This window comes from Myotis brandtii, unplaced genomic scaffold (assembly GCF_000412655.1).
Source record: "Myotis brandtii unplaced genomic scaffold, ASM41265v1 scaffold33, whole genome shotgun sequence".
In the NCBI taxonomy this organism is placed as follows: Eukaryota; Metazoa; Chordata; class Mammalia; order Chiroptera; family Vespertilionidae; genus Myotis; species Myotis brandtii.
In genome coordinates, this window is record NW_005362713.1 from 489,178 (window position 1) to 516,733 (window position 27,556).

General features: G+C 44.3%; 1 protein-coding gene and 1 long non-coding RNA gene across 7 annotated transcripts in view; both read left to right on the forward strand.

Annotated features, from left to right (window-relative positions):
- The window catches only part of CCSER2 (coiled-coil serine-rich protein 2), a 232,918-nt gene extending 222,234 nt beyond the window's left edge, over nucleotides 1-10,684 (forward strand). For 3 of the 6 annotated variants that reach the window (XM_005871120.2, XM_014543627.1, XM_014543626.1), the window contains exon 10: nucleotides 5,596-6,532. In XM_005871120.2, coding sequence (XP_005871182.1) covers nucleotides 5,596-6,414 — 819 coding nt within the window. In that variant the 3' untranslated portion in view covers nucleotides 6,415-6,532. Of the gene's footprint in view, nucleotides 1-5,595 lie in introns of all 6 variants that reach the window. The other 3 variants (XM_005871119.2, XM_005871121.2, XM_005871118.2) reach the window with 1 other exon arrangement.
- Nucleotides 10,685-27,167: 16,483 nt separating this feature from the next.
- LOC106726908 overlaps nucleotides 27,168-27,556 on the forward strand; it is an 11,417-nt gene continuing 11,028 nt past the window's right edge. Inside the window, exon 1 of the long non-coding RNA XR_001363045.1 lies at nucleotides 27,168-27,178. This is a non-coding gene — a long non-coding RNA (uncharacterized LOC106726908). The remainder of the gene's footprint in view (nucleotides 27,179-27,556) is intronic.

Genomic DNA, 27,556 nt, shown 5'->3' on the forward strand with positions numbered 1-27,556 from the left:
CGCCGTCACTGGAGCAAGCAAGCCTCCCTGTTCGCTTCAGTGCATGGCTGCCGGCTGCCATCTTGGCTGACAGTTAATTTGCATAAGGATATGCTGATTAGCCAATGGGAAGGGTAGCGGTCGTACGCTAATTACCATGTTTCTCTTTTATTAGTGTAGATATATACACACACACACACACACACACACACACACACACACACACTGGGGTGGGCAAAAGTAGGTTTACAGTTTTATAGACAAAAAGGCATGCAGGTTATGATTATTAACTCTGCATTTCATGTACTCACAACTGTGAACCTACTTTTGCCCACTGCTGTATACAGTATATATTTCCTACTAGAGGCCCAGTGCACGACATTCATGCACTGGGAGGGGGGATCCCTCAGCCCGGCCTGCGCCCTCTCACAGTTCGGGACCTCTCGCGGGATGTCCGCAGCGGGCCTAAGCCGGCAGTTGGAGATCCCCTGAGGGGTCCTTAATGCTGCCACCACCACCTGGTGGTCAGTGTGCATCATAGCGACCAGTCGTTCCACCCTTCGGTCGATTTGCATATTAGGGTTTTACTATATAGGATTATGTGCCAAATACTAGGGATACTAACTACAACAACAAAAAATGAATAAAGCCGGAGCATGCCTGTAGAAGCTCCTAGTCTCTAGTTATCTTTGTAAACATACCAAAATAAACATTTAGAGATGGTCACTGAAGATGCCTAGCAATCCCTTGCACAATTAATTACCCAGTAGTGCTTGTTGCTAGCACTCTTGACCTTGACACTTGTAAGCATTGCTTCTGAGAATTCTCAGAATAGTGTGCTGAAGTGCATGTTTAAGTAAAGTAAGACTGAACGTTACTGGGTCCAGTTAGAAGCACTTGGCTCTGTAAGTCTAGGGTGGGTCCACATTTTAAAGCTTCAGTCACCAAGGACCGAGTAATGAAGTTCTACTTGTTTGTGACTCTGGGCATTTCCTGATGGCCCCCTGTAGTGGGGTTCCTTTGGCCTGGAATCCTGTGGGCTGAGGCTGAAATGGTGGGCAGCTTCCCCCTGAGGCTTTTGTTCTTGTGCAGGGCAGCAGCACTCGTCTTGCATCTCCAAAGCCAGAAACCTGCGACTCAGCTTAAATTCCTCCTGAGCAGCCTCTTACCTGTCCCACCTTCAAAATCTCTTCCAATCCTTTCCAGTGTTTCTGTCACTGTCCTAATGTTAGACCCTTACCATTCACCCCGCCTGCTGGCAACAACCTTGCTGCCTACCTGGCTGCGCTGCTTACAGTCTCATCCCCTCCCCTACATTCCTCATGGATTCCACCAGTGACATTGTAAAATGCACATCGGATCTTAATGATTCTGCTGCTCACAGTTCATCATCTCTCATCACCTGCTGCACAGGTCAGACCCGCTTAGCCTGACCTGAGTTCCTTTATGAGCTGACCCTCGCCTACACTTTTCACCAGACGGTGCTCTCCAAATTCAGTCTGATGGTTTGAAGTTACTAGAACACCCCGTGTTCTTCGTTTTCCTCTGTGCCCTACCTGGTCCTCCACACACTGGGCCCTCTTCCCTCTGTGTCTACTTGGCAAACTCCTACTCATCTTAACACTCAGATGTTTGCGATTCTTGGATGCCCTCTGTGACCTCTCTCCTCAGGCATGTGTTTTGTTTTTGTCCCGTGTTGTGCTGGAGACATGGTCTCATCATTTGTTTAGCCATCTCCCTCCTGAGGCCTCTCCACCACAGGAATAGCACTGTGCTCAGCTCCATCATCTTTTCCTACACCGAACAGTGCACAACACATCATTGACATTTAAAAAATGGATGAATGGTCTTTAATATTCCTTCCTGTTGGTCTTATTATTCATGAAAATATGGATATTTCTTTTTATATTTAAATTTATTCTAAAGTTGTCTGAGAGCATAGAAACAGTAGTGAGAGTGGGCAAGGTGAATTGTTAACATTTTGCCTTTATATTGATAGATTTGAGGGTTTAGAATTTGGGGAGGTGGTACTGCAAGCAGCAATCTATCAGGACACATCTCTCCTTTGCTTGCTGGATGCTAAGGGACAGCATGTTCAGCAGCCCAGTCCTGGGTGGGAACCAGCTCTCCACAACCTCCCACACATCAGGCGCAGGTCGTTTCCTCGGTCCTTGCTATAGTCATACCTTGATCTTGTTCTAGAGACTTTTTTAATTAAATTTTTTATTTTTAAATTACCATTGACATACAGTATTATGTTAGTTTCAGGTGCACAACTCAATGATTAGACATTTATATAACTTACAGAGTGATCACCCTGATCAATCTAGTACCCATCTGACACCATACACAGTTACTAAAATATTATTGACTATATTCCCTATGCTGCACTTTAGATCCTCACTAGAGGCCCAGTGCATGAAAACTCATGCACTGGAGGGGGGTCCCTCAGCCTGGCCTGCCCCCTCTCACAGTCCGGGTGCTCTCAGGTGCCGGAGGCGACCCAGCGATCAGGGGAAGGCGACACCCCCATTACACCTCTGCTGCTGCCACTGCCGGCAGTGCAAGCCTCGGCCTGCCCTGGTTACCTGAGCCTTGGGCGGCCCTGGTTACCTGAGCCTCGGGCGGCCCTGGTTACCTGCACCCCGGGCAGCCCTGGGCAGCTAGGGGGCTGAGGGGACTGGGCGCCGCCATCTTTGAGGGCGTGGCAGTCAATTAGCATATTCCCTCCTTATTGGCTGTGGGAGCCACCATCTTTGTGACAGAGTGAGGGTCAATTAGCATATTCCCTCCTTATTAGATTAGATAACTGTCATATAGCTACAAATTTGTAGTTCTTAATCCCTTCGCCTTTTTCTCTCATCCCCCAGCACCCCCTCTCCCCCATCTGGCAACTAGCAAAAATGTAAGAAATGTTTTTCTTTACAAGAGTAGAATTATTTTCCAAACTAGTTTTCAATTAAACAATAAAGCAATACATTTATTTTAGGATAGGGAAATTATATCCTACCACTTTTAGTAAACCAGAAAATCTACATTATTCATTATTCAGAAACCACTGATTTATTTAATGTAACCAAGTGATAGTTTAGACTTTTTAAATGTAATTGCTCAATCTTAACTCCTCTCAGTTAAAAGACTTAAAATTTTATTTTTAAAAAACTATTTTTCAAGTTTATTTTTAAAAAACGATTTTTCAAGTGGAGCTTCATTGCATTTAATATAAGCAGACATCGTTCTCGCTGCTGTATTTCCATTTAGTTCTCTGATAAGTACTAGTCAGTTGGATAACACGAGTAATCAGAACAGTGCAAATGGATAATCTATCTACAGTTCACACTGCCCCTTTTCTGGAGAGTTGATTTTCTTAATGTATTACTTCACCTTAATTAGGAAAATCATACCTTTTTATGCTTTTAGCACATATTTATATCTTTTTTTCTTACTGGCAGTAGACATATTACGATGAAGGCATCATTTTTTAAATTGTTACTGATATTTTCAAAGGTCTTAGTTGCTTTAAGATGTTTAACTTGAAACTATAGTTTTTAGGGTGAAAGGGGAAGGAAGACAAAGTCATTCAGTTGCTTTTTTCCTCTTTGGTATATTTTCGTTTGCTTGACATGGTCCTGCTCTCCACTTGTACGCATTTTTCTAGAGTCTATGACCACATTGGCATGGTCATTTTCTCAAGGAAACCCCAAGGAGAGTCTTTTGAATTAGTTACATGGTGATTTTAGTACCTTCATTCTTCTTTTTTTTAGAACCTTCATTCTTGAAGAACAGTTTATTCATCTCTATGGTGATTGATTGTGAAAATGCTCACTGACTTTAAAGTCTAGGATATTTCACTGAAAGTAAAAACTGAGATAGCTTATTTATTTTAAACATTCTCAAGTAAGAGAGTTTAATATAATATATTCGTATAGATTAATTTTGAATAGTCATTGTCTTGATTTTATTATTTTTTAAATAACAAGTCAGCCCTTTGCCATCATGGCCTCTACCCACCCTGAGTCAGTGAGCTTGTTCCCGGCCCCTGGTAACCTGCCATCACCTAATCCCCAGTGGCTGACCCTACGCCTTCACTCAGTGCTGGTGCAGGAGGTGGGAAAGCAGCAGGACAGGTGATGCAGCATGACATCAACAGGTTCGCCCCTTCTGTGGAGAAGTTAGAAATACTGTGTAGGTTTGTTTAGGGATTAGCATAGTTTTAAAAAGTTATTTTATTAGTAAAAAATGGTCTTTTAATTTCATGTTTCAAAGCCCCATGCCAGACTTTTTTGATACTTTGAGCCCACATTATTTAATAGAAAGAGGTTGTGTGTGTGTTTATACCAGGGGTGGGCAAACTTTTTGACTCGAGGGCCACAATGGGTTCTTAAACTGGACCGGAGGGCCGGAACAAAAGCATGGATGGAGTGTTTGTGTGAACTAATATAAATTCAAAGTAAACATCATTACATAAAAGGGTACGGTCTTTTTTTTTTTTTTTTTTAGTTTTTTTCATTTCAAACGGGCTGGATCCGGCCCGCGGGCCGTAGTTTGCCCACGGCTGGTTTATACATTTGTAGCAACCCCCCTGTATCAGGACAGGAACAGTAGGCTCTGCCCCATGTAAACTACTCTTTAGGCCATTGAAAGAAAACTTTAAGATTCATATTTCTTTGCAAATGCACAAAAGTAATGGAAGTAGCACGTTTCCTCTGATTGTATAGAATCTTAACCACACAGTGAGCTCCAGGAAAAGTGTGTGCAAGGCACATGGGCCTCTTGAGAACTTTGCTATTGTAGGCTTCTGAGCTTTAGTTCAAGGTACAGGCAATTTCAAATTTGCTTAATCTCAGCCTTCATTACAAAGGCTGATCATTTTTAATTTTGTTGAGTGGGTGTTCACTCGTGGGGAAGGCAAACCTGCTTTCTGCGTGCCGGCCATAGCAGAATTGCAGCTGGTCCCTCAGATGGCAGTGAGACAGACAAATAGGGGCGAACATATGTGATTCTGAAACATCTCAGCAAGAACATTAAAGGTGGGTTAGCATTAGCTAAGTGCATTGACCTATTTTTTATCTTAATTCTAAACCTTATTTGCTGGTAATTTTAATTCGTGCACCTTGACACTTTTAAAGGAATTCTTCCGCTCGTCAAGTGTGATAAAGTGGTGTACCGCTTTCCTTTTCAAAAAATCTTAAGAATTGGTAATATTCTGAAGATCACAGTTACTATCTGGATGCTTTATGGAGATTAAAACAAAGTGCCATGCAAGTCCTCTGTCAAACTCTTATATATAAAGTTGTAAATATGTAATGAATCAATTGAGGCAGGAATCTTTTTTCAACAATAAATCAGTACTTTTAAGATTTTTCTTTCCTCCTGTTTGATTTTGAATCTTGTTTAGTGTTTACTGCCTGTATCATTTTTGTTTGCATTATCATTCGTTAGTGTGTCTCATGAATTTAGTTGAATGTTGCAATTTATTTTTTAATTTAAAAGAATCTCACATACTTCTTATATTAAAACGTAGTAAGTACCAACACAGCCGAATTGGCACTTATGTTAATTCTAGGAGGCATTTCTAAAATGAGTTGTTGCTAATGTTGTTTTTAATTTTAATAGCCTCAAGTACTACAGCCTTCCAGCAGCCTTGCCAGACCCACAGACCACGCCCAGGGAAAACTAACAAAATGGCAGCATAGCGAGGACCACAGTGAGCTCGCGGGCCAGGGCGCCCATCCAGGGGCCGCATGCCGGGATGACAGCTTTGCACATGACTCGCAGCAAGAAGGCAGCGGTAGCCTGGAAGGCCGGCCTTTCTCCTCAAGCCCGCAGCTCACTGAGGAGGTGGCTAAGAGTGCGCCTTCGGCAGCAGGCTGGGACATGACCGTGGATGCTCCAGAGCCTTATCATTTGGCAAGTAATCCAATGAATGACATGCAGGTGGTACCCACTTCTTCTCAAACACTTACCCAGTCGAGTTCAGGAGACCAGGCTAAGAGAGTTGGAAGAAACCAGTCTTTACCAGAGGACGACACGTCTCAGCCCAAATCCTTGCAGCTTTTGAAGCCATCCATCTTGAGTTCTTCGGTACCTCCTCCAGTTTCTGAATCATCTCCAAGTAGGACTCCCACCTGTAAGAACTCACCAGTAATGGCACCATGTAATTCAGCAAAAATTCAGCTAACATCTAGTCAAACAAATCTTGCAAATAATCTAAATCCACGAGCATCTAAGCTCCGCCCTCCTTCTGGCTCTTTCAAACAAAAACAAATAATCAACCCCCGACCAGAGCCTCAAAACTTCCAGGCCAAGACAAGCATCCCAAGGCCATTAACAAAGAGAAAAGAGATCATGCAGAACCCAAATGGCAATTTGAATTCTGGGGATGGTTTGTCGTATAATCGGTATTCTCGTCTTCCTAAACCAAAGATACACTAAGTACATAGTCATCACCTGCCAATTTGTCTTTTTAAAAAAAATCTGTAATAGCTTTACATGCAGTTTGCTGCCATGGTGGAGGTTCCATTAAAAGCTTGCAAATCTTAAAATATTAAAATGTGGAAGCTTCTACTCGTTTGGGCTCTTCCATTTATATCCTGGTCAAAGCACATAGCAGTGAAGTGTATTTGTCTCAGATGAACATGAGCATTTGCTTTCCCATCTCAGAGGCCCACAGAGGCTCTCACCCTGTGACCACTGCTCGCACACCAGAAAAGGCCCAGTCCACCACGTAGCAGGCAAGACATGCGCTTCGTGCCCCTCGTCCTCTTACGGTCTGGACTGATTGTGGTCAGAGCCTCACTCTTTTTCACTTGCCCTCTTGTGACCATGGTTCTTCTTTTAAGTAAAGATTTGGTGGTAGTGGGAGGCGGTAAGTAGTCTGTAAGCAGGGTTCTGGCCAGTGATTCGTAGATTAAAAAGGTCTATATGAAAGCTCTATGATGGACAAAGGAGACCCTGCCTTCCGTGGGAAGCTATGAGTTCTATCTATCTTTGCTAGGATCAGTAAGCTGCTCTCAATATTAACTTACCAAGTACCCAGGATAAAATGTTTCATAGGATGTATAAACCAATTACATATCACTTTAACATTTTGTTTATACATGCACACCATTGTGTTTGCTTTTGGTACTGGATAAATTTTGGAAAGTTTAAGACACATCTTGAAACCTATACCCTAAAGGTGTATTCATTTGTAACGTGTTGGTGCTAGAGTTTTGCTGGTAATTCAGTTTTGGACCCTATAGGCTTATGGATTCAAGATAGCTATTTTAAAATCACAGCATATATTTTAAATTAAGTCTTTATTGTAATATGTATATTTATTGACTTTCTGCTAATATCTGAAGACCGGAATAATGGACTTGAAATGTTTGCACAAAATTTGGATGGGATATAAATATCCCATGCATAGGGAATTAGACTATTTTCTGTAGCAAAAAAAAAAGCTAAAGTATTTTGGCAATAATTATAAATGTAAGTAGACCATCTTGAGAAAGCTAGAATACACAGCGCTTTTGCTGAGTTGTCAGGTCCCCTTTATGTTGGTGTATATTTGAATGTCAGTTTCTTAAAAAGTAGGTTTGGGAAGAGAAATACAATTAGAGAGTGGAAATTGTGTTTTATTAAAGGTATTAAAAGATATGTCAGTGGCAATGTGCTTAACTAATGTCCTAGGAAGATAGCTGTGGAGCGCCAGGGGACCAGGAGCGCTAACCTAATCATGCTATGGGCGCTCTTGAGAAGCTCCGTCAGTGTGCCCTGCTCTCCCAGGTCATGTCCTGAGGTGGTTTGCCTGTTGTGGCTTTGGTTAGAGTTACTGTCTTTCAGAGAGATGGGCTTTCACAATGTAGATTTTTGTTGTGATCAGCTGACCAAAATGTATCAAAAGGGGTTCTGGCCAAAAAATTAGCCACTCACATTTCTAGAGATTCTTTTTAAAAATGTACATTGGTGAAACTCTCTGCCCCTTTTTAAAGAAATAACAGCAGGTGCTTTAGTGTAAATTTCAAAAGAGTTGATGGATTACTATCATTTTGAGGTAGTCTTCCCGTACCATTCCAGTGAATTTGCCCTTCACTGGGTACAAACCCTTCTTGGATTTGGTAGCAGGCGACACCATACTCTCATTCAGCAGCACTTCTGCAGGAGAAACACAAAAGTTCAGAAACTTCACATTGTCCAGAAGGTGTTGGTATCATGCCACTGCAGCAAAGCTCTTGTTTGTTCGTAGAGACGAGCAGTGATGGCTGCAGCTGTCAGTGGGCACAGGTGCTCTTTCATTTGGGAGGAGAAAGAAGCTGACCTCATGTATTATAAGTGGGGTGTTGTTACACTAAAGAGGGGTCCCCAAAAACGTATACACACTTTAACAGCTGGTGACTCATGGAGTTTTCACTCCTTTCCGGGTTAACTGATTTGAAATATAGTGATGGGTGAAGTCAGACTAAGCTTTTAACAAAGAAAATTTATCCTAAAATGTCACTAGACTTTTTAATGAGGATGTATAGAAGATACACTTTACAGTACAAAACCAACAACAGTCAACATTGAGGGTGCACAAATATCAAACAAAATTATTCTTGATGTTTGCTTCACGTTATCAGCAGTGCCTGGACCAAACCAGTCATCAGTTTGAAAATAGGCATTGGCAAAAAAAAGTATTTCTGTAGATTCCTTTAAATTTTGAAAGTGAACTGTATGTTAAATAAACACTGACTTTATAATAATTCAAAATGTGTGTACACTCTGGGGGACACGCTGTATTTCCCTACATAATACATCCTGATGAGTCAGGAGGCCTTTGGCTGATGTAGAAGTTGATAGACATATCATGAGGGGGCAGGTTCTTTGGAAAAGACAATGATGCCGTGACACTGGAAGGCAGCGGAGAAGAGACCACACAGAGGTGAGGCCTGAGTCTGCAGAGCTGAGCAGGTGCTGCGGACGGGCAGGGTGCTCATCACTCACTCAGGCATCGGCCCCGGGCGTTGGAGCCGACCGGCAGCACGGAGCACATACACACTCCTGTGTAACAGTCATTAGTAGGCCTTGATCTTTAAGCAAAAAGTTTTAATTTTTTACATTATTTTTAACCCTCTAGTCTGAGGGAAATGTCTATTACATAAAAATATTGGCTTCTGCAGTTCTTTTATTCTGATATTTTCCTGCTCTTTTTTCTTCCTGATTAATATGCAGAAATATGAATGAACTCATCATTTCAAACTCTCTGTACCTCTGTTTAGCCTTGATTTTGGCAGAAGGCTCATCAATATAATTATGAGGCATCATACATTTAAGAGAAAAACATTGAGGATGCTTTCACAAAACCGACAAAGTATTTGCCTGCGGTTTTCTTTAAAATGCAAGGATATTGTGTTAGGCTGCTCCTTAGTAAATGTTAAGTTGGAAATGAGGTGAGGCTATAGCTTGCCTGATTTGGCTTAATCTCCGTTTAATGTTTCTGTATATCAACTCTGTATGTCACTTAATGCACTTCCTTCTACACGCACAGCGTACTCAGCCTTCATTGAGTAGGAGTTCAGGTCACTTTTATCTTAGTTCTTGTGATTTCAGTGAAGATGGTTGCAGTGCTGGAATTCCAAGTCCTGAGGAAGAAGTTTTCTGGGGATTGGTTAAGTTTCACATTGTGAAAGAGAAAAAGTACTAGAGTATGTACAAGTGCATACATTGGGCTGTTAATGGGATGCACACAAAATTCTTTAAAGAAAGCCTGGCGTGAGGAGTTTATCCGCCCAGGTGCAGATGACTGGTGCATTAAAGGACCACATCATTTAGATGTGAAAGTCATTTAGAACGTTTCTAAAGAATGAGGCCCTCTAACGTTTTTCTCTTGTAGTCTCATTTTAATTTGTGCAATATCTTCAGGCATATCGACTACTGTTTTGTATTTGTATAGATATTAGGGAACCTACTAAATATTTTAACAAGTAAAAACCTAAATATGAAAGAAAATATCAGATTTGCACTTTAAATGAGCTTAATTGCTTGGAGCTGTGCCTGAAATATCCAAATGCCTCCTATTGGGTGTGGCTTTTTTGTTGAAATCATAGGTTCACAGAATAACACCCTCCACGTGCCACTTTTCCCACTAAAGCACTAACTTCTTTGAGTGTTTCATTGACCCCTTAAGTATTTTACTCAACGCATCAAAGAGAACATGACCCTCCTGTGGCTGACACTTCTAAGTCTTCCTGTAGCACAGATGGTGTTAGACGCGGAGGCACCTCCTGTCTGAGCAGTTGTCACCACCATTTCCTGGTCTCGAGGGCACAGAGGATGGGATTTGGAATCACCAAATGGGGTTGCGCTGAAGATCAGCAAGCCTGCAGCACATTTCTGTTCACTCAGACTTACAGTGGTTTCCGTGTTCATGGATTAGTTGGGTGGTTATGTTTGCATGCGTATGCACACATTAAAGTTAATTACAAGCTATAATACAAATACCTGACATTTTCCTTGGGGATGATGGCCTTGCTATTTTTCTTAATATTGATGTTTGAATTAAATTACCTAATTTCTTTCCACATCTCCCTTCAGTGTTTTTGCGGCAGGAATTTGAAAGAATACATTTGAATAAATGATTATGATGGTGGGTGACAATCTACAACTATGCTATTAATTAAAGATACATCGGATGTTTTAACTGTTGAGGAAAAGCTATCCATTTTCTCCTTGGTAAAGCATTGCTATAACAAAAACACTGACCTAAAGAATTTAAAGTCTCTAAGTCATTACTAACTAAAAACAAAAACACACCAGTCTTTAATATCTGCAGTATTGTTTTTCCCATTGATTTTTTAAAAACCAGTTCAAAGTAAATACTGTATATTAGAATTTGCTTGTAAAATGAATCATAAAACTAAATGTAAAGTCTCCTGAAAATGTTGGTATAGTAAATAAAAATAAAGTGCATAATTATAAAACTTTTCTTGTTCTTTCATGGTGTTACTTTTTCTTGGATATCGTTTTTCCCACAAAGATTTATTAAATACTGTTCATTTGGTTAATTTTTTTTGTTTGTTTTCAAACTCTGTCACTTAACACACTTCCTTCTACACACACACCAGACGCCAGCCTTCATTGAGTAGTTCAACAATAGTTTGTTGTGTTTTCACAGATTCTGTAAATTGGAATGCTGCATAAAAAGGGAAAATTTTTTTTAACTGTTTTGAATGTGTTTAACAAGCATGTCAAACTCAAAGGCTAATACGGCCAAATAAACAAGGTTCAAGTTTATGTAGCCACAAAAAAAACAAAAGCTTCAATTTTCATAGAAACGTAGGTTTATTTCGATAGAGACATGCTGAACACAAAGGGCTGAAATAAACGAGTAATTGTTAACATAAAATAATAGAACATTTTAATAAAATTAATATTTTTTCTTGAACATGAACTTAGCAGACACTGCATAACTGCACAAATTAATAAACGTAACACAAATAAACCTATTTTTTTTGTTCTCCAAAAGCGAAATATTTCCTGTTGCACACACCAAACAAGTCAGTCCAAGACTAATGACATGGCAATCAGCTGCTAAAATATTCGCTGCTAGTATTAGTGGAGAGAAATGGTGCGCCTGTGCATAGGCGCGTAAGGGAAATGAATGCAACACGATTATAGTAATCAGTCAGTAGCGAACATTGTAATTCGTTATTAATAATTATGTATAACAGGATGTTGTAAAAATTAAGTTAAGAAATTTTTATTAAAGTGTTTCTTACATACTGTTATATTGGCTGGGCTGCATGCGGCCAGCAGGCTGTGAGTTTGACATGCTTGCTGTACAAAATAGCTTGAGGCAAGCAGAGTGTTCAGTGGAATTTTACATAGTGATTAGGAACAAAAAGAATAAAGAATTTATAATTTTATTTTCCAATTTAACTGTGATAATCCTGATACATTGGGAAATAAGGTGATGCACTGGTATATCATGTTGTTAATCCAAAATGGTTACATAAATGCTGGAAAAAGAATGAAAGAAATTTCATTAGTACTGGCCATCTTCAGACAAAGGCTAACACGGGTCAAATAAACTTAAAACTGTATCAGTTTTAAGGCCCTCTGAGTCATTAGGAAGTATTTTCTTAGACTAACTCAAATTTTTTTTTTTTCAGTCTGTCAACAAGTTCAGTTATTTCTCGTTCATTCCACATTTTCCATTCTGAAAAGAATTCTCCCCACCAGAAAGTTGAAGTGAATTCTGACTTTCTCTGTTAATTGGGCTTAAGTAACTTTATTGGGATGTCTGTGTATGGCAGACATCGTGCCAGCTGCTGGGGATGGAGGTGAAGAGCACCTGGTCCCTGCCTCTGGGAGCGTCAGGACCAGGCCCCAGGCGTGTTCGGCTTCCTGCCTTCCAGTTCGGGGATGTCCTCGCGTTCCCGTTCATCACCTTGTGTGAACATAACACTTGCACCTTATTTCATTCTGGGCTTTACTTCCCTGCATTGTTCACATCGTTGCTTCTGTGTTATGTCAGTTCTTGTTCACATACCTTCACTTTCCTTTGGAAACCTGGCCTTTTATTACAATCTGATGTATTCAAGAACTCCTTACTGGTTATTCTTACTTGGCCTTATCTTCCTTAGGTGATTAGTCAGGATTTAATATCTGAGGTTTCTCAACTCTGTTAAGATACCTTCCCACTTAGGCCTCACATGAGATCTCTTTCTGAAGTCCACCTCTAACATTCAGTTTGTGTCATCTGTATTTCCCTCCATCCCATTCTCATAGACGACATAGCGTGGCCCAGTTCGTATTTAGTTACCTGCCATTTTTTGCTATGTGGTCTCTGAGGAGAAACGTAAGTCTCTAGAACAGCCTCGTACTCACTCATGAATTGCCCCAGACAACTCTCAAGCTCCTCACAGGCATTTCTCTAATTTTCAGCCATGAAAGTGGTATTGCCATTCTCCAGATTCCTAACTGACCTGTTACTTAACCCACACGTAATGCATTCACACATCCATTTGAGTATGAATAATGCGTCTTTGATTATATTTTAGGTGATTATAGTTTTCTGTGAAGTACAGCTCAGATGTTAACCTGATAGGGTGACCAGTAACTGCCTTTCCATCATTTCTCACAGGACACATTGTTGAAATGTGTGCCTGCTGTGTGCCCAGCCCTAGGTTTGATCTCACAGGAATGAATGAGACAGAGCTGCTGCCACAGGAGCCATCAGGCTCCCAGCAGGACAGATGTTCCTAATTGAGGACCTCTAAGAGGATGAAGCACACAGTAAGAGATGTTTGTGATCACAGGTGAACTTGCCTCCAAAACCATTCTTGGTAAATATGCATTTGTGTTAGAGTAAAATAATATAGCCAGATGAAAAATAGGTCATTATCATGTAATCTTTCATCTTTTTTATTGATTTCAGGGAGGAAGGGAGAGATAGAGACATCAATGATGAGGATCCAGCCCACAGCCCGGGCATGTGCCCTGACCGGGAGTCAGACCGTGGTCTCCTCGTTCATAGGTTGACGCTCAGTCACTGAGCCACACCAGCCAGGCTTTTTTATTTTCAATTACTGGTGGCATACATTATTATATTAGTCTCATGTGTACACCCAGTGATCAGGCATTACATAACTGACTAAGTGATCATCCCGATGAATCTCGCACCCATCTGGCACCATACATAGTTATTAGAATGTAATTGACTATATTCCCTTGTGCCGGGCCAGCTCAGCCAAGGGTTCGGTGAGCCTGAGGGGGGCGGCAAAGGATGTAGAAAAGATACGCAGAGAGGATAAGCTGGGTCTAGGTGGGTCTCCTGTGCCTGGCTGAGGCCACAGAGAGAGATCCAGACAGCAAGCTGAGCCTTTATTTTATAGCCAGAGGTAAACAAGGTAGCGGTCACCATAGTTAAAATGTTCTTGTGAGTTTCACTTGTTTCGGCAGCACTTGCTGAATCTCCCTCAGCCCATTAGATACCCTGGAAGGATCTAGGGGGAGTCATAAGGTCAAGCCTAATTATGCTAAGAGGGCTGTGCCCTCTAAGCTGGGACTTGTTTGTGGCTTTGCCAACAGGTCAGTTCGAGGCTTAACCCTATAGGTATAGTGCCCCGAGGCACTCTACATTCCCTAAGCTATTTGGTAACTATTAATTTGTACTTCTTAATCCCTTCACCTTTTTCATCCACTCCACCCACTGCTCATCCCTCTGGCAACCATGAAAACATTCTCTGTATCTATGTCTGTTTCTATTCTGCTTGCTTATTTATTTTGTTTTTTAAATTGTTGATATGTATTTATTGGCATTTTATTGTTTATATTTTTTTTATATTTTCTCTTTGTCTCCTTAAAGAAGACCCTTCAACATTTCATACAATGCTGGTTTGGTGGTGAACTCCTTTAGCATTTTCTTGTCTGTGAAGCTCTTTATCTGACCTGCAATTCTAAATGATAGCTTTGCTGGGTAGAGTAATCTTGGTTGTAGATTCTTGCTTTTCATCACTTTGAATATTTCTTGCCAAACCCTTCTGGCCTGAAGAGCTTCTGTTGAGAAATCAGCTGACAGTCTTATGGGCACTCCCTTGTAGGTAACTAGCTGCTTCTAAGATACTTACTTTGCTTTTTAACTTTTGTCATTTTTATTATGATGTGTCTTGGTGTGGGCCTCTTTGGGTTCACCTTGTTTGGGTCTCAGTGCTTTCTGGACTTGCATGTCTATTTCTTTCACCAGGTTAGGGCACTTTCCTGTCAGTTTTTCCTATAGGTTTTCAATTTCTAGCTTTCTTCTCCTCTTGGCCCCCCATGATGGGAATGTTGGTGCACTTGAAGTTGTCCCAGAGGCTCCTTACACTCATTATTTTGGACTTTTTTTTTTCTATTCCAATCAGGTGTTTTCTCTTTCATTTTCTTCCAAATCTCTGATTTGATCCTCTGCTTCATCTATTGCATTGTTGATTCTATTGATGGATGGAGGGATGAAGAGATGGAGGGGTGGAGGGATGGAGGAGAATAGGGAAAAGAGATGGAAGGGTAAAGGAATGAAGGGAAGGAGGAAAGGGGGAGTGGAGGGATGGAGGGGTGAAGGGATGGAGGGAAGAGAGGTGGAGGGATGGAAGGAAGGAGGAGTGGAAGGAAGGAGGGATGGAGAGAAGAAGGGGAGGAGGGATGAAGGGAAGAAGGATGGAGGGGAGGAGGGAAGGGGGTGGAGGGATAGAAAGGAGGAGGGATGGAGGGGTGGAGATGTTACATCCTTATTTCTGTCTCATCACAACTGAACACTGTTGGGAACAAATCCCTCGGCCTCCATGTATTGACATTCTGTGACAAAACCATCAGCAGCTACTGGGTTAGAGCTGGCAGCCTCCCCATGGCTCCCCACACCGTGGGTACCACTTCTCTGAGATCTCTCCACCCACCACAGCCTTAAAGAATCACGCCCAGCACTGGTTCCAGGTCTTCCAGGAGGTCAGTATGAGCATCTGCTTTTTCACACGTCATTGCATCTGAAATGCTAACGCCTGCCAACTGCTTTTCCAAATCAACAATTTATCCAAATCAGCAGTTTTTCTACCTCTCCAGTTGCCTGTGATCATTGTTTCATGAGCACTTTCACACCCTTACTGACATCGGCAGTCTTGCTGGCCGCTTTATGTTTTAAACTTATGCTAATCATCGATTTCACCATCCATACTCACTAGTCAGATCAGATATGTAAACACTTCTATCATATTTTGCAATTATTTCTTTTTTAAGCTCTATCATTGTTCTCACACCTTCCTTTTTACTTTGCTGTTGTTACTAACTTTGTTAGGACCCATGGTGACTTCCTGTACGTGTTTAATAATAATAAGCAGCAACAAATGCAAAAATAAAGCAACCCACAAAAGTATTCACAGCACAATGTCCTGAGACGTTAACTGTGTGAGGTTTAGCGGTAACTGACTCACACTCACACATTCTCTTCTTTGTTTGTCACCTGAGAGGTGTGGGACTGAGCATACAGGGATCAGCATGAAGGGTTATCGGTTCGAAAACCGAACTGTTGTTTGACAATTAAGACACTTTTCCATGAACAACTAGAGAACCAAATGGTTCAAGATGGGAGACTTTGAGGACTGAGGTTTGACTGCAAAGAGAAGTTTACTTTTCCTTTCCAATGTGGCTGTGTTTTGTTTTTTCCCTTTTCCTTGTCTGGTTGCACAACCCTGTTGAGGCTGATGTTGCTAATGCTGGGACACACTTGAGAGACTCCTTAGGCTACAGACTCCTGCTGTGGCCCCAGTGGCCCAGGACGGCAGCAGGGAGTCCTCACGGCTACGCCAGGGGCAGGGAGGCCGCCAGGCTCACTTTGTCGGCGGCTGTCACAACGGCCAGGTAACCAGAAGCACCAAGAGACACAGGGCCTCCCGATGCCCTGGTCCTGACAACCCTGCTGAAGACCGCACATCCTTACCCGGTCTCATCCTCAAACACCTGGCAGTGTGCCTGCTGCCTGGGCCCCCGACAGTGGCCTGAACTTATGTGAATACAAATCACCGCATCCTGGAGAGAAAAGGCACTTGACCCGCAGCTGTCCCCTCCCAGCCCATAAGGGGTGCCACGTGACCCCTCAGACCTAGAGGACGCAGCCCAGGCCACCTGGCGGCGGAGCCCCTGCAGTTGAGCACAAGGCTAGTCCCGCTGCTCCCCGTTCTTTCATCTCCGTTCATCTCACAACAGCCCTTCCTTTCTCTCAAGATCAAAGGGAGACACGGGTTGAAGGGTCACTTGCCCCAAGTCGCATCGCTCTGAAATAGGGGACGGACCTGGCAGGCTCCCGCCCATATGGTCTATTGCTTAATGCTGCACCTCCTGGTAAAATGTGGAAATTTCACACATACAGACCGGGCCCGTTTCTAATAGACTCCAGGTTCTTACAATTTCAGGAGACAGAATCCCAACAAAATCCGCCAAAGTACTAAGATAAGAATGAAAGGACCTAGGTGATATGGAGGGAGGTGAGGCGATGTCTTCTAACTGAGAGCAGACTTGACTCGGGTCCTGGCAGCCAGGCAAGGGGAATGCCCTTGTCCCATGGCTCTCACAGGAGTCCTTCCTAACAGCATGGCAGGGGGAAGTGCTGAGGTGCCTCCATGGACACTCGTGTCCTTGGACAGGAGCCTGCAGGCCAGGGACAGGTGTGCCTGTGTGTGAATCCAGCGTGTTTGTGTGACAGGAGAAGGAACCGAGCGTGTCAGTGTGACAGGAGAAGGAACCGAGCGTGTCTGTGTGACAGGAGGAGGGACCGAGCGTGTCTGTGTGACAGGAGGAGGGACCGAGCGTGTCTGTGTGACAGGAGGAGGGACCGAGCGTGTCTGTGTGACAGGAGGAGGGACCGAGCGTGTCTGTGTGACAGGAGGAGGGACCGAGCGTGTCTGTGTGACAGGAGGAGGGACCGAGCGTGTCTGTGTGACAGGAGGAGGGACCGAGCGTGTCTGTGTGACAGGAGGAGGGACCGAGCGTGTCTGTGTGACAGGAGGAGGGACCGAGCGTGTCTGTGTGACAGGAGGAGGGACCGAGCGTGTCTGTGTGACAGGAGGAGGGACCGAGCGTGTCTGTGTGACAGGAGGAGGGACCGAGCGTGTCTGTGTGACAGGAGGAGGGACCGAGCGTGTCTGTGTGACAGGAGGAGGGACCGAGCGTGTCTGTGTGACAGGAGGAGGGACCGAGCGTGTCTGTGTGACAGGAGGAGGGACCGAGCGTGTCTGTGTGACAGGAGGAGGGACCGAGCGTGTCTGTGTGACAGGAGGAGGGACCGAGCGTGTCTGTGTGACAGGAGGAGGGACCGAGCGTGTCTGTGTGACAGGAGGAGGGACCGAGCGTGTCTGTGTGACAGGAGGAGGGACCGAGCGTGTCTGTGTGACAGGAGGAGGGACCGAGCGTGTCTGTGTGACAGGAGGAGGGACCGAGCGTGTCTGTGTGACAGGAGGAGGGACCGAGCGTGTCTGTGTGACAGGAGGAGGGACCGAGCGTGTCTGTGTGACAGGAGGAGGGACCGAGCGTGTCTGTGTGACAGGAGGAGGGACCGAGCGTGTCTGTGTGACAGGAGGAGGGACCGAGCGTGTCTGTGTGACAGGAGGAGGGACCGAGCGTGTCTGTGTGACAGGAGGAGGGACCGAGCGTGTCTGTGTGACAGGAGGAGGGACCGAGCGTGTCTGTGTGACAGGAGGAGGGACCGAGCGTGTCTGTGTGACAGGAGGAGGGACCGAGCGTGTCTGTGTGACAGGAGGAGGGACCGAGCGTGTCTGTGTGACAGGAGGAGGGACCGAGCGTGTCTGTGTGACAGGAGAAGGGACCGAGCGTGTCAGTGTGACAGGAGGAGAAACCGAGCGTGTCTGTGTGACAGGAGGAGGAACCCAGCGTGTCTGTGTGACAGGGGGAGGGACCGAGCGTGTCTGTGTGACAGGGGGAGGGACCGAGCGTGTCTGTGTGACAGGGGGAGGGACCGAGCGTGTCTGTGTGACAGGGGGAGGGACCGAGCGTGTCTGTGTGACAGGGGGAGGGACCGAGCGTGTCTGTGTGACAGGGGGAGGGACCGAGCGTGTCTGTGTGACAGGGGGAGGGACCGAGCGTGTCTGTGTGACAGGGGGAGGGACCGAGCGTGTCTGTGTGACAGGGGGAGGGACCGAGCGTGTCTGTGTGACAGGGGGAGGGACCGAGCGTGTCTGTGTGACAGGGGGAGGGACCGAGCGTGTCTGTGTGACAGGGGGAGGGACCGAGCGTGTCTGTGTGACAGGGGGAGGGACCGAGCGTGTCTGTGTGACAGGGGGAGGGACCGAGCGTGTCTGTGTGACAGGAGGAGGGACCCAGCGTGTCTGTGTGACAGGAGAAGGGACCGAGCCTGTCTGTGTGACCGGAGGAGGGACCCAGCGTGTCTTTGTGACAGGAGGAGGGACCCAGCGTGTCTGTGTGACAGGAGAAGGGACCGAGCCTGTCTGTGTGACCGGAGGAGGGACCCAGCGTGTCTGTGTGACAGGAGGAGGGACCCAGCGTGTCTGTGTGACAGGAGGAGGGACCCAGCGTGTCTGTGTGGCACGGGAGGCACTGGCTGCTCTCGCCTGGACTTTGTAAGGGAGCATATACTGTGTAAGGCATGAGTTTACTGGGTGAACCTTGTCAGGTGCTGGTGGCAAGGGACCTCCAGTGTTCTTGCCTGACCTCCGAGCCCTTAGCCTGATCCCCTCAGGGACGAGAGACATTGCTCTGTTGCTGTGATCTTTTAAAACACAGGGCATTCTGAGGTGTCTGTGGCTGGACACACAGGAGCATGGTGTGAAGCTCTTGTTTGTGCATTGTGTGTGCCTGTAAATGTGCATAGCATGCCTCTGTTGATTGTTGTTGTGTGTCTCTCTGTTGTTTGTTTTAATTTGTTTAAAGATGGGCACATCCCACTTGTCTGGGGGATCCAGCTGCCTGTGGGGGGCTGAACCCGTGCAGGCGTTGCAGGAAGTTCCCAGCAGCTGCCGAGAGTTCTTTATCTCGAGGATCTTCCCTGCACTCCCTCTCAAGGCATCAGCCACCTGTAATACTTAGCTAGTGAGAGTTCCTGTCTGTCTGTAATGTAACTTTGATCATATATGTGCTTTGCTTGCTCTCTTATCTTTTGGGATTTGGTTTGCTCTTCACTGTTCATGAGCCCTGGGAACCCTCTGTCTCTGCTGCTGGGCTTTGTGCCCCTCAGCCCTTGTGAGGGCATTGGCTGTGCAGGCTGGTGAGACAAGAGTCTAAGGCCACTGTCCCTGTCCCTTCTTTTGAGAGGACTCATTTATTTACTTTAGAGGTTGTTTTTGTTTCTGTATTAAAAGGGGATAAGATCTCTTCTTATATGCAAGATTTTATGTTGCTACATCATAAGGCTTCCACTCAGAAGAAATATATATAATAAATCTTTTAAACTCCCTCCCACTCACCTCTTCTCCAGCCTCCTAAATGCTGTCAAGGTCATGTTATCTCTGTTACAAAATTTGCCAAGGAAATGCCTCGGGCAATAATTGACTTAAAAATCTCATAGAGTTAAGATGTAATGAATAGATATAACTAAAATGAAGGGTTTTAATAAAGTTTTACAATATAATTATATTTATCTAAATGTAGTTTTACAATATAATTATATTTATCTAGTTTTGGTAACTTAGGTAACTTAAAACTGTGGAGCCTTGCTGAGTTAAATAATAAAAATTATTAAATCGCCAGGTAATTTGAAATGACAGGATACTGAAATAGTAATAGTAATAGTAATAGTAATAGTAATAGTAATATTTTGCTTACTTTGGGCTTCTTATTGCAGAGATGCTGGAGAATGGATTTACATGTGTTAGTGAACATTGCTTACATTTCCTTTGAAATACAGCTCTTAAAAATGTGAATGTATTGTTAATCTGAGGAATGTTAATTACTTACTTGTCACTTAAAAATTGTTTCTAAGAGTTAAGAATTCTAACTAATTGGAAAGAAGTTGTTTGGTTTTAGTAATAGAAGGCATGAGGTATGGCGATCCATTTTTTTTTTTTTTGAAATCCTCACTCGAGGATATTTTTCCATTGATTTTAAGAGAGAGAGAGTGGAAGAGAGAGAGAAAGACAGAGAGAAACGTCCATGTGAGAGAAACACAGCAATTGGTTGCCTCCTGCACATGCCGGGGTGGGGAGGAGCCTGCAACCCAGGTATGTGCCCTTGACTAGAATGGAACCTGGGACCCTTCAGTCTTCAAACTGACGCTGTATCCACTGAGCCAAATGGGTGAGGGCATGGAGAAACATTTGAAAGGAAAAAAGAAAGTGGATTATTCTAAAGCTGGTTATTTCTAAATAGGTAAGAAAATTTGTGAAAGTCATAGAAGGGTTGTGAAGAGAAATTTTAAAAGGAAGTTATAGGTATACTGAATAATACATATAATTAGATAAATTAAACTAAAGTAAACTAATACAGAATTTGTTTGGTTCTTTTCCAGTCTATTAAAAGGGAAGGATACTATATAAATTGCATTGTAATGAAATCTATAACCGTATCATTTAAAATTTTTTTGTCATTTACAGACAGTCATTGTTTTACTCTGATACATTTACAAAGATGTTACATCTTCTGAAAGATCCATGGAAAGGACTCTGATTTATTTTAAGCTACATATCTCTGAGAATAAACTTTCAGACCATTCCCTCAAACTGTATGAAATTATTAGAACTCTATAGAATATCTGGATTTATATAAATACTGGCAAGAAAAATCAGGAGAAACAGAATTTGATTATAGGACTACATGAACTAAAAATAGCTATAGTTTTTATAATTTTTTTGAAAATATTGCTGATTTTTAACCTTCTTGTTTTCCAGATATAAGAGAACTTGCTTCTTAAAGCAATTTGGTAAATTATACTTTCATAAGCAATACTGAGGCTTTTATATTTTTCTCCCTACCTTATCCTTCCAGAGTTTGGAAACTCTTAGTGATTATTAGTGTTCTCATGGCAATGTGTTTGTTTGCATAAATACAATAAGATTCTAATCCTATATAATAAAAGGGTAATATGCAAATTGACCCTAACAGCAAAATGACTGGGAATGACTGGTCACTATGACACACACTGACCACCAGGGGGCAGATGCTCAATGCAGGAGATGTCCCCTGGTGGTCAGTGCGCTCCCACTGGGGGAGCTCTGCTCAGCCACAAGCCAGGCTGATGGCTGCCAGCACAGCGATGGTTTGCTGCACTAAGGATGTCCAACTGCAGCTTAGGCCTGCTCTCCGCTGGCAAGTGGACATCCCCCGAGTGCTCACGGGCTGCTAGAGGGATGTCTGACTGCCAGCTTAGGCCCAATCCCTCAGGGAGCAGGCCTAATCCATAAGCCAGCAGGTGAACAACCCCCAAGGGGTCCCAGACTGCGAGAGAGCACAGGCTTGGCTGAGGGACACCCCCCCCCATGCACAAATTTTTGTGCACCAGGCCTCTTCATAATAGGGCATAAGCCAGTTTCCAATTGTGGTTATTAACCAAGACTTTGCTGGCATGTCATGTCTGAGAGAGACTTGCCAGGTCACTGGATGTCACCAGAAAGCTCTAAGGTAGCGGTTCTCAACCTGTGGGTTGCGACCCCTTTGGGGGTCGAACGATCCTTTCACAGGGGTTGCCTAAGACCATCTGAAAACACATATATAATTACATATTGTTTTTGTGATTAATCACTATGCTTTAATTATGTTCAATTTGTAACAATGAAAATACATCCTGCATATTAGATATTTACATTACGATTCATAACAGCAGCAAAATTACAGTTATGAAGTAGCAACAAAAATAATTTTATGGTTGGGGGTCGCCACAACACAAGGAACTGTATTAACGGGTCGTGACTTTAGGAAGGTTGAGAACCACTGCTCTAAGGAATAAGACTGACTTTGAAGCCAATAAGCCCGTTGAATAAGTAGTCTGGTATCTTGCTTGGTCACATGGTTCATGGTGGTCTTTCCAGGTAAGGAATGAAGGTTATTTTCCTGAAAGATAGCAAGACGGAAGTTCAAGACACCCGTGGGACCTCAGAACCTATAGGCATTGCAGGCAAAGCCTGATAGCAACTGTATGGATTGTCTTCTTTGCACTGAGAGGAAACTTTCTTGGGAGATTCCAGCAAAGCAGCTTTAAAAAGCCTATATGATCAATTGCTATTCCTATTGTGTTTATGCAAATAATCAGGCCAAACTGAACTCAAATTAATACAGTAAATAAATTAGTCTTGATTTGGCTCTTTGATGAAAATGAGGGTAATCTTAGGGAGAAAAATCATATTCCAATGGAAACCATAATACTCAATTGCAGGTAATGAACTCTAATGTAGTTAACTGTCTTCAAAGATTTGTTTTACAGTTGTGTCTGTATATGCCATATAGACCTCAGCACCTGATGACATCACCAGAAATGTTCTAACTGCAGACAATCAGATTTTCACTGTGTGACTTTATTCCAGCAGAAGCCTTACATCTGAAAATCTTCTCAACTGGCTTATGATTTACTGCACACTTTAACCTTTATGTGTCGTGTTCTTCTGTGTCATAGGATATATGCCTATGTCCCTATTTACATGACTGCTTACTCACACAGTATGGGCCTCACTGTAGAAGCCATCTGCATCACTTTGTGCTAAAAATAAGACTCAACAGTTTGGATTTATAATTGATTCAATGGAACATGGATGGTCTATTGGCTTCACTTAAAAATTACTCTCCCCTTTTTGGCTCCCTCCTTCACTTGTCAGACAGGGAGGACTTCAGAACTCCACCTCCCATCAGCAGGAAGCAGTTACAGAAGAGACCCGACGCCTCTTTTCTCTGAAAGAATTCAGAGCCAAAATCCATAAGGGGAATATAATAGGCCAGGACTAGTACAGTTCAACAAAATACTTCCATGTAAAACTAATCTCATAGTATGAGATGATAATACTAACAGGGGGGGATGATAGTGGGGAAGGGCATATAATGAGAATAGAGCCACAGTTGTCTAATAATTACTCACCTACTAAGTAGAGATGAGAAGTTTTCTTACTGACCCCAGGACACTGGAAAATGAAACAGGCTGTAGAAATATCAGATGCCTCAATGGGTCAGAAAAGAAATACATTTTGAGACGGACCAAGGACAGGACATGCTTTGATTTGGTTGCTATGCCCAGATCCTGACCCCTCCAGGAATTTTTCTCAGGACGCTAACCATTCTCCAGTCCCAGAAACAGGCTGAGCTGTTTGTAACATCATAGAAGATTAGCCACCTTGTTATGGACTCTGAGCTCCTGAAGGCCAGACTGCAGACCCTCCCCTCCCCTTTCCATGTTACACCTGCAATTCCCAGCTGCACGTAGCTATCTTGTCCCTCGTGTCTATATAACCAGCCAACTGGTGAGGGGGGTCAGAGCAGATTTTTGAGGATGACCAGCTGCTCTCCCCAACTGATGGAATCATTGGAATAAACGCTCATATATGAGTCAACCCTGTCTCTGCTTAATTGGCTCACGTAGTGACAGGCAGCCCAGATACCTTGGTTGTCTGGTTACAGTATGTCGGATCTGAGTATTGAAAACTCTTAGGCAATTCCTGCCTGTGATTTATCGTTTGCTGGGCCGCAGGTCCCTGAGTGTTTCTGAACCCAGCTTGCCCCCTATCAGCCTGACGACACAGGTGACCTGTCCTGGGTAGGGCAGAGCCCACCTGCTCGTGACTCTCCTGAGGATGTGGCAGGTTGGCTGCCTCAATCCATTTTCCCCTTGTTTCCACCAAAGGGAGTTGAACTTACTCATTTCTTAGGGGCAGATAGGATGAAACTTCTCCAGTTACCATCAGACGCACTCTCTGATGAGAGTGCGAGCTCGTTTTTTACCAAAACTGTCCCCGTGTTGCCTCTCTGGGGCGCATTCCCATTTAAACATGGGCTATGTGTCTTCGAGTCCAGTTTTTATGCTATTAGAAGAGGTAAATAGCATAAAGTGGGCTTGAGAAACACAGTTACCTTCAGGTGCCAAGCCTTCCTCTCTGCTTATAACCTCCTTAGATTTTCTTTGGGGGTGGGGGTGGGGGGTGAGGAAAGACATCGATTTTGCCTGGTTTCCTGGGGGCAGGGTCACCATTCAGTACTGGTTATGTGTGGAGTAGGGAAATCCCCATTGGCACTTTCTGATTACACTCCAACTACTGGAGAGTCCTGATCAGAGGTGTCTGTGGTGACTAGTGATAGGCAACAAGATTGTTCTGCGACATAGGAAAGAAGTGAAGGGCAGGGAATCACACTTATTAGAGCTTTACACTCTGGGTTCTAGGCAGTGTCCCTGACAATAAAAAGGGACATTTTGGTTCTTGTTTTTCACTGTCATATCTGGGTCTTTAGGTTCCTTGGAGTTGGGCAAGACTTGCACCTCTCCTATTCTCTGAGCATGATATCATTTAGTAGCTTTGAAACACCATTCTTACTTTTAACATAAAAATCTGCAAGGTGTTTCTTTCGTGATCTGGATCACCACCTGAATTATTGAATAAACATAATAAAATTATTGAATAAAATAGTCCTCATCTGTGAGCCCAACCAAAGCACATTAACCTTGCTCTGGAAGACTAAGATGAAGGCAAAATCAATTTTGTCCCTTCACCCCTGAAAGTGCCTGGCAGGTTCAAGAGGTGAGTTCTTTCTCCCTTGACCCTCCATTTTCCCTTGGCTTCCTCTCTCTGACTCCATTATCTCTCTTTCTCCTTTCACCCTCCTCTCACTCCAGTGAGGATAAACAGGACACACAATAATATGGCTCTTAATTAAAGCAATTGTGCTACAAATCCTGGGGACACTCCGTTTCAAGATAAAATCTGAGAAATTTCACTGCTACCTTTGTTTCAGTTAAAGGCTCAATGAATTTGGCAACATCACAGTGCAGTGTGTGTAGAAAGACCACATTACACAACAAATCCAAGCAGTTTGTGGCTTGTGTCCTAGGCTCCCTTTGCTTTGCACGCAGGGACAATGTCTGGAGGCCTAACAATGGTGCTGCTGGGCCCTTGGGCCTTATTTATTCCTCTTGTAGGAAGACAGTTTGCTTTTCCCAGCCTTCTTGGGCAAAAACTCAGAGGCTTATCAACATGTGCACTGAGAAATGAAGTCAAACCCATGTCTTCCCAAACTCAAAGAAGAAATATTTTGTGTTTCACACCCATATGCCTTGGTAAGGTGTTCTGAGTCCAGGCTTCACACTTGCATAGGAAGGTCTTTTCAAATGCTAAGCTAGGGCCTTGCAATACTAAGCTCTATTTTTACCTTGTCTATAGAACTGTCAGACCACACCATTCATCTACCAATCCATCCACCTGTCCACCCATGTATTCTTCTATCCATCTACCCATCCATCCATCATCATGCATCATGCATTCATCCATCCATCCATTTGCTCATCCATCCATTATCCATCCATCCATCCATCCATCCATCCATCCATCCATCCATCCACTCATCTGTCGGTGAGGCCCTGGAGGAGGTAGCGGTGTCAGGGGGGTGGCCCGCCTGCAGCCTGCAGCCTGCAGCGTCCCCAGCAGCTCCAAACATGCCAAGGACACGGTGTGGGTGGTGTCACGGGTGGAAGAGGCTTTACCTTCCTGAACCCACGCACCCCCTGCCCTCGGCGGCTCAGAGCCTCGCCTCTGCTGGGAGCTGCGAGGCTGCTTCTGTGAAGAGGTTTTGGGGGCACAGGTTAGAAAAGGGTTGGGGTGCCCAGGCTGGAAGGGGGTTGCTGCACAAACCAGGGAACAGGCTCACAGCTTACCCACCTGAAACCCAGAGAGCATGGAGCCCCTCTCCATCTGCAGAGGAGGGGCCTGGGTCAGGAGGAGGGACTTGGTACTTAAACACCTCCTGACCCTCCAGAGCTTGGCAGAGACCCTGCCTGCACTCTTTTCTGTTTTGTGTTGTTAATCCTCACCTGAGGACATTTTCCCATTGATTTTTAGATAAAGTGGAAGAAAGGGGAGAGACAGAGAGAGACACATCAATTGGTTGCTTCCTCCACACACCTGGACTAGGGGCCAGGGATCTAGCCTGTAACCCAGGTACAGGCCCTTGACTGGAATTGAACACACGACCCTTCAATCTGTTGGCCGATGCTCCATCCACTGAGTCACATCGGCCAGGGCTCCTGCTCTCTTTAATGGGGCCAAACAATATGCTGAAATACGAAAATCTGGAACCAATGTAAAATCTGGGCAAGATTTTACAGTTTAACATGGAAAACTTCCCAAGTTGCAAAAGGAAGCTACTGAACTTGGCAGATAACGTGACAATAGAGGCTTTTAATCAAAGTATGGGGGTGGGGGAGGAGGTGGGGGGAGGCTACAGCACCACCTTCAGACGTGGAGCTCTGTCCGTCTGGCCACCTTCCTCTGTCCTTGGCAGGCGGTGCCTGGTCCACCTCCACCCGCTGCCCACAAAGGCCGTGCTGCCCTGTGGTCCCCAGGCCCCGAGAACTTGGTCCAAGGCATTTCCCCAGGGCCAGTTACCACACCACCTGTTTGTGGTGCCCGGCCAGGGCCACCAGAGCCCCACTCTGCGGTAAGGGAGGGCCTGCTGGCCATGCGGGTGGAGCAAGTCCCTGCCTGCGGGCTCAGCCGCAGCCGCTCGAGGGGAGGGAGGCCTGGGCGATGAGGGACAGAGCCGCCACCTGCTCTCTGTCGACTTCATGTTCTCGATGGCTGTCAACAGACCCTCTCTCTCCACCCGATGCATTGCCCGAGTTCAGGCTTAAACTTTTATTTTTAAAAAGCTTTATTAGAAAAAAGTGAAAGGCTTTATTAGGAGTTTTTGGTTACAAGTAACAGAAGTTAAACTTGTAGACTTAACCTGAAAGGAAGGGCCTCTGGAGCGAGGTGGGCGGGCAGGCGGCCCAAAGTTGCACTCTCCTGTTTCTCTGTCCCTGTTCTTGCATTTCTCGCAGAATCATGCTCTCATATGACTGCTGACTCCTCACAGGCTCCTAGTTATAGTCCAGGTCTCGGAGAAATGGAATTAAACTTTCCTGGCCCCGAGCGGGGCTGGGACGGTGAAGACC